This window comes from Psammomys obesus, unplaced genomic scaffold (assembly GCF_907164565.1).
Source record: "Psammomys obesus unplaced genomic scaffold, mPsaObe1.curated_primary_1811, whole genome shotgun sequence".
In the NCBI taxonomy this organism is placed as follows: Eukaryota; Metazoa; Chordata; class Mammalia; order Rodentia; family Muridae; genus Psammomys; species Psammomys obesus.
Window position 1 is genome coordinate 31,867,317 of NW_026596073.1, and position 14,753 is coordinate 31,882,069.

Genomic DNA, 14,753 nt, shown 5'->3' on the forward strand with positions numbered 1-14,753 from the left:
GCGCCGCCGCTGCCGTCCGATCCCCGGCACGCCGAGGAGGAGCAGGAGGAGGAGGGGGAGTCCGCGCCCGGTGGTGGCTGCGCGAGCGAGGCCGGCGCCGAGGAGCTGAAGGATGCCGAGCGGCGCCCGCGGCAGCCTGGGCTGGACCTCGGGCTCAGGGGCGCGGCGGGAGCGAAGGCGGCCGGGGCTGCCCGCGAGGGGCCGGCGCTGAGCTCGGCGGGGACGGGCTGCCCCGCGGCAGGAGGGCCCCGATCCAGAGGCGACCCCCGTCCTCCCCCAACTCCCCAGAGCGAAAGCAGAGGGGAGTCTGCACCTCGGTGGCCGCCGCGCCCGCGGCGCGCAGGGCCGGTGCCCTCTCCGGCGCGGCGCTCCGGGTAGGTTCGGAAGTTTTTGGAGAGCCGAGCGCGCGCCGAGCGGCTCCTGATCGCCGAGCTCCGGGCCTCTCCTCCGGAGTCCCAGCCGCGGGGCCGGGACGCTGAGACTCGGGATCCCCAGCCAAGGGTCTGCAGGCCTGGAAAGTTTCCTCCGGAGAGGAAATCCAGGGATGCCCCGCCGCCCGTCGCCTCCCCGTCCCCTGCGCTGCGCGCCCCACCGGCCGCCCGGAGCCTCCTGAGCGCCCGTCCCTCCCGCAAGCTCCCGACCTGCAGGTCTCCGGCCCCAACTGGCCTTCCGGCTGGCCGTTCGTCCAGAAGCGGACCGTCCCGTTTCCTTCGCCTTGGTTCCCTTCCCCTCGCGGTTCCTGGAAACCGGGACCATGAACTTGGCCGCGGCCCCGGCTCCCGGCCGCCGGCGCCCCCCACTCCCCTCTCGGTCCCTGGGCCAGCTGCTGGGGGTCTGGGGGCTGCTGTGGCTGCTCCCGGGCCCGGCCCCCGTCCGGGCGGCGGAACAGCGCCAGGTGTTCCAGGTGCTGGAGGAGCAGCCCCCGGGGACCCTGGTGGGCACCATCCCGACGCGTCCCGGCTTCACCTACCGGCTGAGCGAAAGCCACGCCCTTTTCGCCATCAACAGCAGCACCGGAGCGCTCTACACCACCGCCACGATCGACCGCGAGAGCCTCCCCAGCGACGTGGTCAACCTGGTGGTCCTCTCCAGCGCGCCCACCTACCCCACCGAGGTGCGGGTGCTGGTGCGCGATCTCAACGACAACGCCCCGGTCTTCCCGGACCCCTCGATCGTGGTCACCTTCAAGGAGGACAGCGGCAGCGGCCGGCAGGTCATCCTGGACACCGCCACCGACTCGGACATCGGCTCCAACGGCGTGGACCACCGCTCCTACCGCATCGTCCGCGGCAACGAGGCCGGCCGCTTCCGCCTGGACATCACCTTGAACCCCAGCGGCGAGGGGGCGTTCCTGCACCTGGTGTCCAAGGGCGGGCTGGACCGCGAGCTCACACCCCAGTACCAGCTTCTGGTGGAGGTGGAGGACAAGGGCGAGCCCAAACGGCGGGGCTACCTTCAGGTCAACGTCACCGTGCAGGACATTAACGACAATCCCCCGGTCTTTGGCAGTTCCCACTACCAGGCGGGGGTGCCCGAAGACGCGGCCGTGGGCTCCAGTGTCCTGCAGGTGGCGGCGGCGGACGCGGATGAGGGCACCAACGCCGACATCCGTTACCGGCTGCAGGACGAGGGAACCCCCTTCCAGATGGACCCGGAGACCGGGCTCATCACCGTGCGGGAGCCCCTGGACTTCGAGGCCCGCAGACAGTACTCGCTGACCCTGCAGGCCACCGACCGGGGCGTGCCCTCGCTCACGGGGCGCGCCGAAGCGCTCATCCAGCTGCTGGATGTCAATGACAACGACCCGGTGGTGAAGTTTCGCTACTTCCCGGCCACGTCGCGCTACGCTTCGGTGGACGAGAACGCGCAGGTGGGGACCGTGGTGGCGCTGCTCACCGTCACGGACGCCGACTCCCCCGCCGCCAACGGAAACATTTCGGTCCAGATTCTCGGGGGCAACGAGCAGCGCCACTTTGAGGTGCAGAGGAGCAAGGTGCCCAACCTGAGCCTCATCAAGGTGGCCAGCGCCCTGGACCGGGAGCGCATCCCGTCCTACAACCTCACGGTCTCGGTCTCCGATAACTCCGGGGCGCCCCCTGCCGCCGAGGTCCGGTCGCGCTCCTCCGTGGCCAGCTTGGTGATTTTCGTCAATGACATCAACGATCACCCTCCGGTCTTCGCGCAGCAGGTGTACAGGGTGAACCTGAGCGAGGAGGTGCCTCCGGGGAGCTACGTGAGTGGGGTGTCTGCCACCGATGGCGACTCTGGTCTCAATGCTAACCTGCGTTACAGCATTGTCTCTGGAAACGGTCTGGGCTGGTTCCACATTAGTGAGCACAGCGGCCTGGTCACCACCAGTGCTGCCGGGGGCCTTGACCGTGAACTCGCTTCCCAGATTGTACTGAATATCAGTGCCCGAGACCAGGGAGTCCACCCCAAGGTGTCCTATGCCCAGCTTGTGGTAACCGTCTTGGATGTGAATGACGAGAAGCCCGTGTTTAGCCAGCCTGAAGGCTATGCGGTGTCTGTGGTTGAGAACGCTCCAGCTGGGACAGAGCTGCTGGTTCTCGGGGCAACAGACGGGGATCTGGGTGACAATGGGACAGTGCGCTTCTCCCTGCAAGAGGCCGAGAGTGACCAAAGGCTCTTCCGCCTGGATCCTGTATCTGGGAGGCTGAGTACTATATCCTCCCTGGACAGAGAGGAACAAGCCTTCTACTGTCTGCTGATCCTCGCCACAGACCTGGGTTCTCCTCCCCAGTCATCCACAGCTCAGGTAAACGTCAGTCTTCTGGATATAAATGACAACAGCCCTGTGTTCTACCCGGTCCAATACTTTGCTCATATTCAGGAAAACGAGCCTGGAGGTAGCTACGTCACCACGGTATCTGCTACCGACCCAGACATGGGTCCCAACGGAACTGTTAAGTACAGCATATCAGCTGGGGACAGGTCTCGGTTTCAGATTAATGCTAAGAGTGGGGTGATTTCGACAAGAATGGCCCTAGACAGGGAAGAGAAAACAGCATACCAGCTGCAAATAGTGGCCACGGACGGGGGCAATTTACAATCTCCCAACCAGGCCATAGTAACAGTCACAGTATTAGACACACAAGACAACCCGCCCGTATTCGGCCAGGCCGCCTACAGCTTTGTGGTCTTTGAGAATGTGGCCCTGGGGTACCACGTGGGCAGTGTTTCCGCAACTACCATGGACCTCAATGCCAACATCAGCTATCTCATCACTGCTGGGGACCAGAAAGGTATGTTTGCCATGAATCCTGTCACGGGGCAGCTGACCACAGCAAACATGATTGACAGGGAAGAACAGTCCTTTTATCAGCTGAGCGTGGTGGCCAGCGGGGGCGCAGTAACCGGAGATGCCGTGGTTAACGTCACGGTGAAAGATTTGAATGATAACGCCCCCCACTTCATCCAGGCAGTGGAAAGCATACACGCAGTGGAGAACTGGCAGGCAGGGCACAGCATCTTCCAAGCCAAAGCCGTGGACCCCGATGAAGGTGTCAACGGCAGGGTGCTCTATAGTCTGAAACAGAACCCCAAGAACCTGTTTGCTATTAATGAGCAGAATGGCAACCTCAGTCTGCGGGGTGCCCTGGATGTCCACGCTGGCTCGTACCAGGTGGAAGTTGTGGCCTCTGATATGGGTGTCCCCCAACTCTCCTCCAGCATCCTTCTGACAGTTTATGTCCACGATGTAAATGACAACCCACCAGTGTTTGACCAGATTTCCTACGAGGTCACACTCTCTGAGTCAGAGCCCGTCAACTCTCGATTCTTTACAGTACAAGCATCCGATAAAGATTCGGGCGCCAATGGGGAAATAGCGTACTCCATCACAGACGGGAACACGGGGGACGCCTTCGGCATATTCCCGGATGGCCAGCTGTATATAAAAAGTGAACTGGACCGCGAACTGCAGGACAGATATGTGTTACTGGTCGTCGCCTCTGACCGGGCAGTAGAGCCCCTAAGTGCTACTGTGAACGTCACTGTGATTTTAGAAGATGTGAATGACAACAGGCCCTTGTTTAATAGCACCAATTACACATTTTACTTTGAAGAGGAGCAGAGAGCTGGGTCGTTTGTAGGTAAAGTCAATGCTGTGGACAAAGACTTCGGGCCCAATGGGGAGGTGAGGTATGCTTTTGAGACGGCACAGCCAGACTTTGAGCTGCACACCGTCACTGGGGAGATCACCAACACTCACAAGTTTGACAGGGAGTCACTCATGAGGAGAAGGGGGACAGCGGTGTTCAGCTTCACAGTGATAGCCACAGATCAAGGCCTCCCTCAGCCCCTCAAGGACCAGGCTACCGTGCATGTCTACATGAAGGACATCAATGACAATGCCCCCAAGTTCCTAAAAGACCTTTACCAAGCTACAGTATCAGAGACGGCGACCAACCTCACCCAGGTCTTAAGGGTGTCCGCCTCAGACGTGGATGAAGGAAGCAACGGCCTCATTCATTACTCTATCCTCAAAGGAAATGAAGAGAGACAGTTTGCCATCGACAGCTTTTCTGGGCAGGTCACTCTCGTAGGCAAGTTAGACTATGAGGCAACCCCAGCGTACTCCCTCCTCATCCAGGCCATGGATTCAGGGGCCACCCCCCTCAACTCGACCTGTACCCTGAGTATTGACATTTTGGATGAAAATGACAACACCCCCTCTTTCCCGAAGTCAACACTATTGGTGGATGTTTTGGAAAACATGAGGATTGGCGAACTTGTGTCCTCCATCACTGCCACTGACTCCGACTCAGGTGTCAATGCCGACTTACACTACACCATCACCGGCTCCAACAACCACGGGACTTTCAGTATCAGCCCAAACACTGGGAGTATCTTCTTAGCCAAAAAGTTGGACTTTGAGACCCAGTCTTTGTATAAGTTAAATATAACAGCTAAGGACCAAGGGCGGCCTCCTCGGTCATCCACAATGTCAGTGGTGATCCACGTGAGGGACTTCAATGACAACCCCCCACGCTTCCCCCCAGGGGATGTATTTAAGTCTATAGTGGAGAATATCCCCCTAGGTACGTCTGTCATTTCCGTGACAGCGCACGACCCAGACGCGGATATCAACGGGCAGCTGTCTTATGCCATCATCCAACAGATGCCTCGAGGCAACCACTTCAGCATAGATGAAGTCAAAGGAACCATCTACACCAGCGCTGAGATAGATCGGGAGTTTGCCAATCTCTTTGAGTTGACAGTAAAAGCCAATGACCAAGCTGTGCCAATAGAAACCAGGAGGTACGCATTGAAGAATGTGACCATTTTGGTCACAGACCTCAATGACAATGTTCCAATGTTCGTATCACAAAACGCCCTGGCTGCAGACCCTTCAGCCATGATCGGTTCAGTCCTGACTACCATCATGGCTGCCGACCCAGATGAAGGCGCCAATGGCGAGGTGGAATATGAGATAGTCAATGGGGACACAGACACCTTCACAGTAGATCGGTACAGTGGGGACCTTCGTGTGGCCTCTGCATTGGTGCCTTCACAGCTCATCTACAACCTTATAATATCAGCTACAGACCTGGGCCCGGAGAGGAGGAAGTCAACCACGGAATTGACTGTCATCCTCCAGGGCCTCGATGGGCCTGTTTTCACACAGACCAAATACATAACCATCTTGAAGGAAGGGGAGCCCATTGGCACCAATGTCATCTCCATAGAAGCAGCCAGCCCCAGAGGATCAGAAGCCCCGGTAGAGTATTACATTGTTTCTGTTCGTTGTGAAGAAAAGACTGTTGGACGACTCTTTACCATTGGACGGCAGACTGGAGTCATTCAAACGGCTGCCATTTTGGACCGGGAGCAGGGAGCCTGTCTTTATTTGGTGGATGTTTATGCCATTGAGAAGTCATCTGCCTTTCCCAGGACACAGAGAGCAGAGGTAAGAGCTTGTATGCCTTTCTTAAATTTGTCCTTTTCTTTGTAGTTACTATCTATGATTTAATTGTGTTTTCATGGCTACTTTTATAATCAGGGACAACTTAAGTATATTGTCACACTCGGACAGTTTCAGGAAAAAGCAGCTGTAATCCAGGTTATCATCAATAATGAACATTTAAAAAAATTTAATCATGTGTGTAATGCTTGGGCAATCATGTGTGTAATGCTACTGACACATCATTTAGCCATTTGCAGAAGTAGCTAAAGCCCATAAGTATGAAGAGAGCCTCTGCACTAACCGAGACCTCGCTTGGTAAAGAAACTAGCGTGGGAGTGGACAGTCTCTGAGCCAAGAAACCCCTGTTTCAAGGTCAAGAGCTTTCCTGAGTGGGTTGAGTGGGTTGAGTTGACTCTGGAGCCTGTGTGGCAGCTGACATCAGGACAATGCTGCCTTCCCCATCCTCAGCAAGCTTGGAGGACTCTCTATAGACTCTCTATAGACAGTGAGTAATCTCAGTGTGCTGAGCCAAGTTTGTGGAGATTCCTGATTTCTGCCTGCAGGGCTTACAAACCACCTCCTGGCCTGGAGGAAACACTTCACTTTCCTGCTAAGCTCGCGCAGGTGGCTGTGAACAGCTAGACCAGGAGTTCCACTCTGGCTCTTGACATAAAAATTAGATGCCGTGGTACAGGGGATAGTCCTGTCTCCAGGTAGGGAACCAACCTTTCCTAAAGCCCATCCCCTTAGAAGATGAAAGCTGTGCCTCCACCTCCACCCATCGGGTTATCATTGATGGGCTTCTTCTCTGTTAAGCTCCTTTGTTCCAGGGCTTTGTGAAAATCCCTGACTCCATACAGCTACCTTCTGGAAAGCTCCACTGACGTTTTCCGAGTTCTTCCTCCCACTGTCCACTCCCCTCAGAGATGTCCTAGGATCTGTCACTCATCTGAACTCAGAATATCAAATGTGGTTTCTGACGCTCGGCAGAGATCCAAACATAACAAGGTGGTGAAACGGAGGCTGCTGTGTTTATTTGCTTGCTTTCTCCTTGGGGGAGATCAGGGATGCGCTCATTCTGAGAACTTGTTTTTACTATTATCTTTTGAAATTCCCTTGGATTATTTATTTTTGTGACCACTAGCTCTATGCGTCCTATGGCTGGGATCAGAGGGCGTTAGCACTCACTCGAAGTGCAATTCCCAATAGTGATGTAATTGTAAGTGGATTTCAATTTTTCCTTGCACATCTAGCCCCCAAGAGGCCTCGGAGACAAATTGTCTCCTTACATCCACTTCCTTCTTTAAAGATCTGGATATCACAGGTCTTTGGTTCAGCTCAGGTCATGATTTATGTATAATTTTACTTTCATTTGAGTTTATTCCCTCTCTCTCGTGCTTTCTTTCTCTGTAGCAATTTCTGATGTGAACATCTTTGATTAGTTTGAAAACCAAAATATTTACCAAAGGCTGGCAATGAAGTCTTTGGATAAAGGCTGGAATTAGTTAAAGAGGTGACGTGATTGGGTGTTTGTTTCAACTGGGGAGTGCAGAGCATGGGAAGGGATGTTCGTGGCTCGTGCCTGTGAGTTACTCATTTGATGGGGGAAGACTGGCTGGCCCTAAATGTGCTAGACAGTGATGTCTCTGAAAGAGGCATGAAAACTAAAAATAATCATTGGACATAGTTTTTGTTAGGAATGGGGATAGTATGCCCACTGTATCTTTAACTTCAATTAACATCAGTATGACAGGCCTTCTTTCAGGATCTCCACGTTCTCTGCATTTACAAGCCAAAGTGGGATCCATGTGAGGACTGTGTGTGTGTGTGTGTGTGTGTGTGTGTGTATCCTTGGAACATACCCTATCGGGATACTCACTTATACTCACTTATAAGTTGTAAGTCAACACTGGTTTCCCAAGCTACAGCCACTCTTGACATTTAAAGCAAACGTTCAGAATACTATAGTAGTTTGGAAGTAAATTTTCAGATTATTATTAATCGTGTTTCTCCCAAATATAATATAAACTAGTTTTCTTTCATGCTGCTCAACTGATTTATTATGATTCTGAAAAAAAAAAAAGAAAAGAAAAAGAAAAGGAGCCGTAAAGTGTTGAAGGCAAGGATGACTCCTGCATTGTTTGTTTCCAGACTTTACCATGAACTGAAAACATGCATTTGTCTGCCCTGATAGGGGTCTGGGCTGCTTGCTCTGGCCCCTGTCTCAGCAGATCATACTGTGTGTGATAAGAGGGTCAGAAGAGAAGATGAACACTGGCTTGCTTGCTCTGTCTAGCTTTGACTCTTGGGTCACAGATGTCAGCTTGCCACTGCTCACTGTGGACCCTTGCCCAAGGGACACATTCTCTCAGTGTACCTGTGAGATCTAGGACTTGGCAGAGGCAGGAACACCTCTGAAGGCTGTCTACTGTAGTGTGTCAATGAATTAATTAAATTAAAATTGAAAAATCTGCTTGATTTACAAACTTGCAGCTCAGGGTCTCAGTCAGACATCATGATAACCAGGGGCATTGTTATTTCAGAATCCGATTTATTACCCACCATGCAGTAGGGGCAGTAAACTTATTACTGGTGGGTAATATGGTAGAAGACCCAAGACCAGAACACAGCTCCCCCTCCCAGGAATGAGTCCAAGAAAAGCTATGGGGAGAGAGGTTCGTGGCAAATTTGACCCATCAGTTGAAGAAGAGCAGAGAAAAGCAATTATCTCGGTTCTACAAATAAAATGAGGATTGTCAGAAAGTCGAAAGAACAGAGAGAAGTAAGCGGGAGGTCTGATGTAGGGAGAGTGTGCAGGCAGAAGGGGGCTGCACTGCATTGGGGTTACAGACGCTGTTTCCCAGGCTGTTGACCTCCTTTGTGCTCCTTAGAAACTCTCCAATGGCTTCCTGATTAAGAATGTGTCGTAACTCTTTTTCTTTACTAGTTGTAGGGGCTTGAAATGAGAAATGTCCCACATAGGTTCCTGTATTTTGAAACTTTTAGAAGGTGGAGTTTTGGTAGATGAGTCGCTGGGATTTTTCATCCCGCCCCACTTCTAGCTTGCATTTCTGCTTCCTGTTTGCAGTTGAGATGTGATCTCCCAGCTTCCTAGTCCCGCAGCTTACTGCCATGCCTGTCTACCATGGAGGATTCTTATCCCCTCCAGAACCATAAACCAACATAAATACGTTAGTCTGTAAGTTGCTTTCAACCATGGTATTTCATCACAGCAACAGAAAAGGTAACTGATGGACTAGTCTTAACAAAGCAACAGAAAAGTATAGGATACTGATTTATTAACATTTACATGTTCAAATTTGAAAGATGGAAGTAATGATGTCTTCTGTTTAAAAATTCCCTTTGGCTCATGACTCACCAAATATGATGAGTCTCACACTTTTATTTCTAGTTGATTACAATGGTGTGTGTGTGTTTGCTAAAATATTTTAGATTACTCCATTCTCAAACAGATAGGTTGAGTAGGGTAATAGGAAATTATTTTGACATGGTTCCCTATTCAGGTAATTATTGATTTTTACTGTACCGGGAGAAACAGTGTCTTAGGACTCACTGGCAATATACCCGGAAATGTATATGTATCTGTGTGTTTTTGTGAAAAATCTATGGTCTATGCTACCTCACAAATGGATCTTTGCCTATTTAAGGTATATCAATCAGCCATCTGTAATTCAGAACATATTGATACAAACGCGGAGACTTTGTCAGACAGGATTTTTTTTTTTTTTGTGTGTGAATTCCAAACATGCTTGTTTTAAATGATGGGTAACCTAACATTTTGAAGAAATGTTTGTGTGTGTATGAGTGTGTTTATGTGTTCGTGCAGTGTATAAGTATGTATGTGTGTATGTACATTATGTTGTATAGTTGTTTATTGCGATGTTATAAAGCCTTGTGTGTGTGATGACAGGCTATAGTAATTTACATGGTTCACAAATGTATCCTCAGCAGTTGTGTTTGCCTGGATGTATATTAAGTCTCTTGGAATGCATTCCTCTTAATGGCAGTGGTATAGTTTGACCCGCATCTCACTATCTCCCCTCCAAATACTCCAGATTCTATAACTCCACAGTACTCTCCTCTTGTGCCATCAACCCTCAGGTCTGTGTATGTGGCATCAGTGTGTGCTCTTGCCCACAGAGCTGCGTGTGTCAGGTCTCACTGTTCTGACAGACACGGAGTGTTCTTTAGATGGTCACCTGGGTTGTCTTCATATTCTAGCCACTGCACAGTGCTCAGTCAATGCGGATAAGGCCAGCGTTGCATTCCTTCTGCGCATGCCCAGTGATGGGTTAGTTACTGGGGCGTTTCTTTCATGTCTGTAGGGAACTTCCCTGGTGTTGTCTACGATGGAGCTATCAGCTCACATTCCACTGCTCAGATTTTGTTGGCATGGCCCCTGTGGTGTCACTACTGAGGTATTGTGGAACCCTGCAGAGATGCAGCATAGTGGGTGGCATTTAGGATATTCAGAGCATCCTTAAAGGAGATCGGTGTCCAGTGTCCAAGATCCCTCCCTCTTCCTGTTTGTTCTCTAGATCGTGATGTAGCCAATTTATGCCCCCATGCACTCCTGACCAGTCTGTTGCTTCACCACTGGCCCAAATAAAAAATGCCAATGGGTCATGAACCACAGTCTTCAAAACTGCAATTCGCAATAATCCCATTCTCCTCATACATGGACCATCCCGGGGCTTTTATTATAGTCATGGGAAGCTGACTAACACACCAACCACAGTAGGTGAGAGTAACTTCTTCACAGCCTCTGCGGCACTGATCTTGATTTTAGATGGGGAGCCCTATCACTGGACTGGGATATCACATCACAGCTTTGCTTCCTGTCTTCCTGAAGCTCTCTGCTATTGACCATTCATTTACAGACCTTCTTAAAACTTCCATCATGTCTTCTGGCCATGATTTAACTCTTTTGCTTATTTTGATGCTGTTGGCGTGCTCAGAGTCCTCATTTATTTTCAACACAAACCGCCGTCAGAGGAATCCATCATGACTGTTTTCCAATCTATGGATTTTTCTCTTACTGCATTGGTTGTTTCAGTCATTCTAAAGCTTCTTAGTCTGATTGGTATTTGGCTTTTTTTTTTTTTTTTAAATTTTACTGCCGGTACTTTCAGGACTTTGATAATTAACAAAACATGCAAGATCACAATTTTGCATCAAAGCATGAGGTCTGGCCTTTCATCTTCAGTCCATTTTTCAAGATGGAGGATGGAGCTCTAGCTTCATCCACAGTGTGTGCGAACAAGGCTTTTCCCATCACTGTCCAGTGACAGCTCTGCCTTTGCCCGCAGGTACCTGCAGCCACTTGTTTCTGCTAGTCCGTTCATTGGCAGTGTGTGACTTTGCCTCTGTACTCGCTGTCCTCTCCCAGTGGTCTGTGCATCTGTGTTTATAGATACACATGGCATCTGGCTTGCAGAAAATACTTTACACGTGTTGACTGGCACCCCACTCTGGGGATGGTTAGAAATTATTCACAAGTCAGATTTTTACTTGTCAGCTTCAACTTTACCACTAACGACTCATGTTGTCAGTTACTTTGCTTGAAGTGTTAGGCTCCCTTCATTTATCATAAAAGTAAACAGTTTCTGTTAGTGGCTCCTTGCAGTGGAAATGGGCTTTCCCAGACAGTTGCTTCTGAGGCTCCTAACACAGTCAGTCAGAGCCTGCTAATACACAACCTCTGCCCTCAGTTGGGTGCAGAACATTGATTCTGTGTGCATATGTCATCCCGTGTAACACAGACCACTGATAGGACATTGAGCCTTCATATAGTATAATCGATGACTGTACTACATTCTAGAGAGCATTTATTTTTCTTTTGAGTGAAGCCGGCATTCAGCTTTTCTGTGAGTACTGCCAGTGAGCCTGCTGTTGACCTCTTGACCTCACACAGGTATACATATCCAGATGAACACCAACATAGACCAGTCCAGCCTCTCTGTACGTGGTTGAACTATTTAATTAAGACTAGAATGAGCTTTAGCATATAATCTATTAATTTTCACAGTGAAGCCACACTGATTGCCAGGAGAAGATGGAAATGCTGCGTGCTGGACAGTAAGTAAAGAAACAGTTTTATCCTAGGAAGTTTAGACTTAGAGTTTGTTCACACCAGATGATGTATCTGAACATGCTGGGCATGGACCGGATTAGGCAGAGCTGAAACAGCCAAGAGGAATATTAATGGTTGAGGTGGGAACAGTCAAGCATTTTTGTATTTGGTGATTGACAGGTGTCAAGTGCTTGACTCAGAGATTCTCCTCATTGGAAGCTTTCAAGCAACACCAGGGAAACCTCTTCCATTTCCTGGTAGCAACCATGACCCCAGAAGGTTAACTCACAAGGAGAGATCACACGGGGCTTAGAACTGCCCCACTGCCAGGCCAGGGCCTCTTTTGGTGTCAGTTAGGAGAAAACTTCTTACTCTGCGGACAGGGGAATACATCAACTGTTTTAAAATTCATCACTTTTACTTCCCTCATTGTTATTAAATCTTCAAGAAGTGATATCATGCCTATGTGTGGTGGAGCAGGTCTGTGATCACAGTGATGGGGGAGGAGGGGGCAGGAAGATGTTGAGTTTGAGGCAAGCAGCAGCCACAGAGAGGGATTTTATGGGTTTAAACTTATCACCTGCTACAGGTGGTCGGCAGATCCGTTAGTGGTGAGGACCTGGAGGAGCCTTTGGAGAAGGGGTGGAATGTGAGGAGGATGTTACCTTCTGATGAGCAGCATGAGGTGGGGGATTGAGACTCAGGCTCAGTGCCTACTGCAGTGTCTCATGGGGCAGCAGTCACTGCAGCCGAAAGTGGAGAATCTAGCTCCACATGAGAGTTTCGGAGTGTTTCTTTAAAAGGCAACCAGAAGTCTTGGGCACAGAGGCACACACCTGTAATCCTAGGGAAGGTGGAGGCAGGGGCATCAGGGAGTTAAGAGCTGCTGAGATGCATGAGACGCTGTATGGAAACACAAGACAAACAGCTGGTGCTGGACAGATGAGAGAGTGATGCTCCAGCTTTCAAAGGGTAATGAATGAGAGTCACCAGGAGTTCAAGCCCAGCCTAGGTTATACCCTGAACTTCTGTCTCAAAAGGAAATCCTAAAAGCACCCTGAGATTATTTTCTTATTATTGACTACCGTGTTTAAAAATTGTTGGAACACTATGCTGTTTCTGGCCAATTACATTCAAGTTGCACATTTTAAGTGTATCTTCAACTGTTTTCGTGACAAAATTTCACAGATAAAATTTATCTTCAGAGGCATTTACTCTGTTTTTGCATTTATTGAAACTCTAGTCATTTCAGTTATTCTACCATTCAGTAGGCTTTCAGGCATCTATGCTAAGCAAGTACTCTTTGAAAAAGTTGTGCTCGTGAGATGTCTTCAGTCTTTCCTTGCGCTGTCAGGTGTCCACCATCGTTAGGAGGACACACAATCAGAGGCCTCATCAGCCGAGAGGCTGGCTGGTAACTGCTTAAGGGGGACTCCTGAGCCCCGGAAATGCCAGTCCCCTTAAAGTGTTCCCAAAATAGAATCGGATGAATATTTCCTCTATGACAGACTTCTAGGAATCTATGACAAGAGCAGCCCAAGGAAGGAAGGTGGGATACAGAAAATGAAGACAAGTGGAAAAATTCATTCTTGCACAAATCTCCTTCATAAAATACACACGTGTGAGACAGAAGGATCTCAGCAGGTTAAAGTGTTTGCCTCCTACCCTAATGACCTGATATAGACCCATGGAGGGCAGCAAGAACCAGCTCCCAGGGGCTGTCCTCTGACTTCTACACACTTACTGTGGCACACCGATGAGTCTCTCTCATCTCTCTCCTCACACACACTGATAATTGCCATAATAATAGTGAAAATGCATACGCCAGGGTCTATTAACCATAGCTCCCATTGTACAAAGAGTGAGCTCCCCCCGCCCCAGACTAGACAATGAAGCCACGATGATAAGCAGGGATCCGATCGGCAGATAATTTACATACAGTCAAGAATTGGGCCATTTTAGCATTCTGTCATTTATTAGGCATCTGTCTTCTTCACACATATAAGAAGCAATCATTGGGTAAAATCCCAAGAAGGCTCCAGTGTAAGGCGCTATCAGGAGCCTCTCGGACACAAGCTGGACAGTGGCATGACCGCAGCTTATGGCTTTCTTCCCAACGGCACTCACGGCACTCACCCCTGCCACTTGTTCTAAGGGTGACGTAGTCGGTCTCATTTTGTAGATGTATGATTTTAACTCTGTAAAAACCCTTTGTGTTGTTCTTAAGGATTTCCACGCTGTCGATGGAGAAGTCACAGGGCTCACGTTGATGCCGCTAGAGGGGCAGGAATGCTCTGTCTTTACTGGGGTGTGTGTGCAGGCTTGCTCATCATGGCCTCTTCTTGACGTGTTAAGCTCAGGCAGGAGTGACCTCCACTCTTCTGGTCACTCATTCAAGTTTTCAAAAAGGCTTACTTGTTTTTATTTTATACTTGAAAGTGTTCTAGTCTGTGTATATGTATATGCAAAAATTACATCTAGTATGTGTGGAAGCCAGAAGAAGGTGAAGCCTCTTCTAGAGCTGGGGTCAAAGGTCGGTGCTGGGAACTGAGCACAAGTCCTCTGTGAGAGTAGTAAGTACTCTTAACAGCTGAGCCACCTCCTCAGACCTACTGACTCACTACAGTTTGTTACTAGATTTTGTTTTCTTGTCTGTCTGTGTGTGTATATCTCTGTTTCTGTCTCTTTCTTGTGTGTGTGTGTGTGTGTGTATGTGAGTGTGTGTGTGTGTGT

General features: G+C 49.9%; 1 protein-coding gene across 3 annotated transcripts in view; it reads left to right on the forward strand.

Annotated features, from left to right (window-relative positions):
• The first annotated feature begins 754 nt into the window (after positions 1–754).
• The window catches only part of Fat4 (FAT atypical cadherin 4), a 129,630-nt gene continuing 115,631 nt past the window's right edge, over positions 755–14,753 (forward strand). For all 3 annotated transcript variants that reach the window (XM_055626183.1, XM_055626182.1, XM_055626184.1), the window contains exon 1: positions 755–5,929. In XM_055626183.1, coding sequence (XP_055482158.1) covers positions 755–5,929 — 5,175 coding nt within the window. The remainder of the gene's footprint in view (positions 5,930–14,753) is intronic.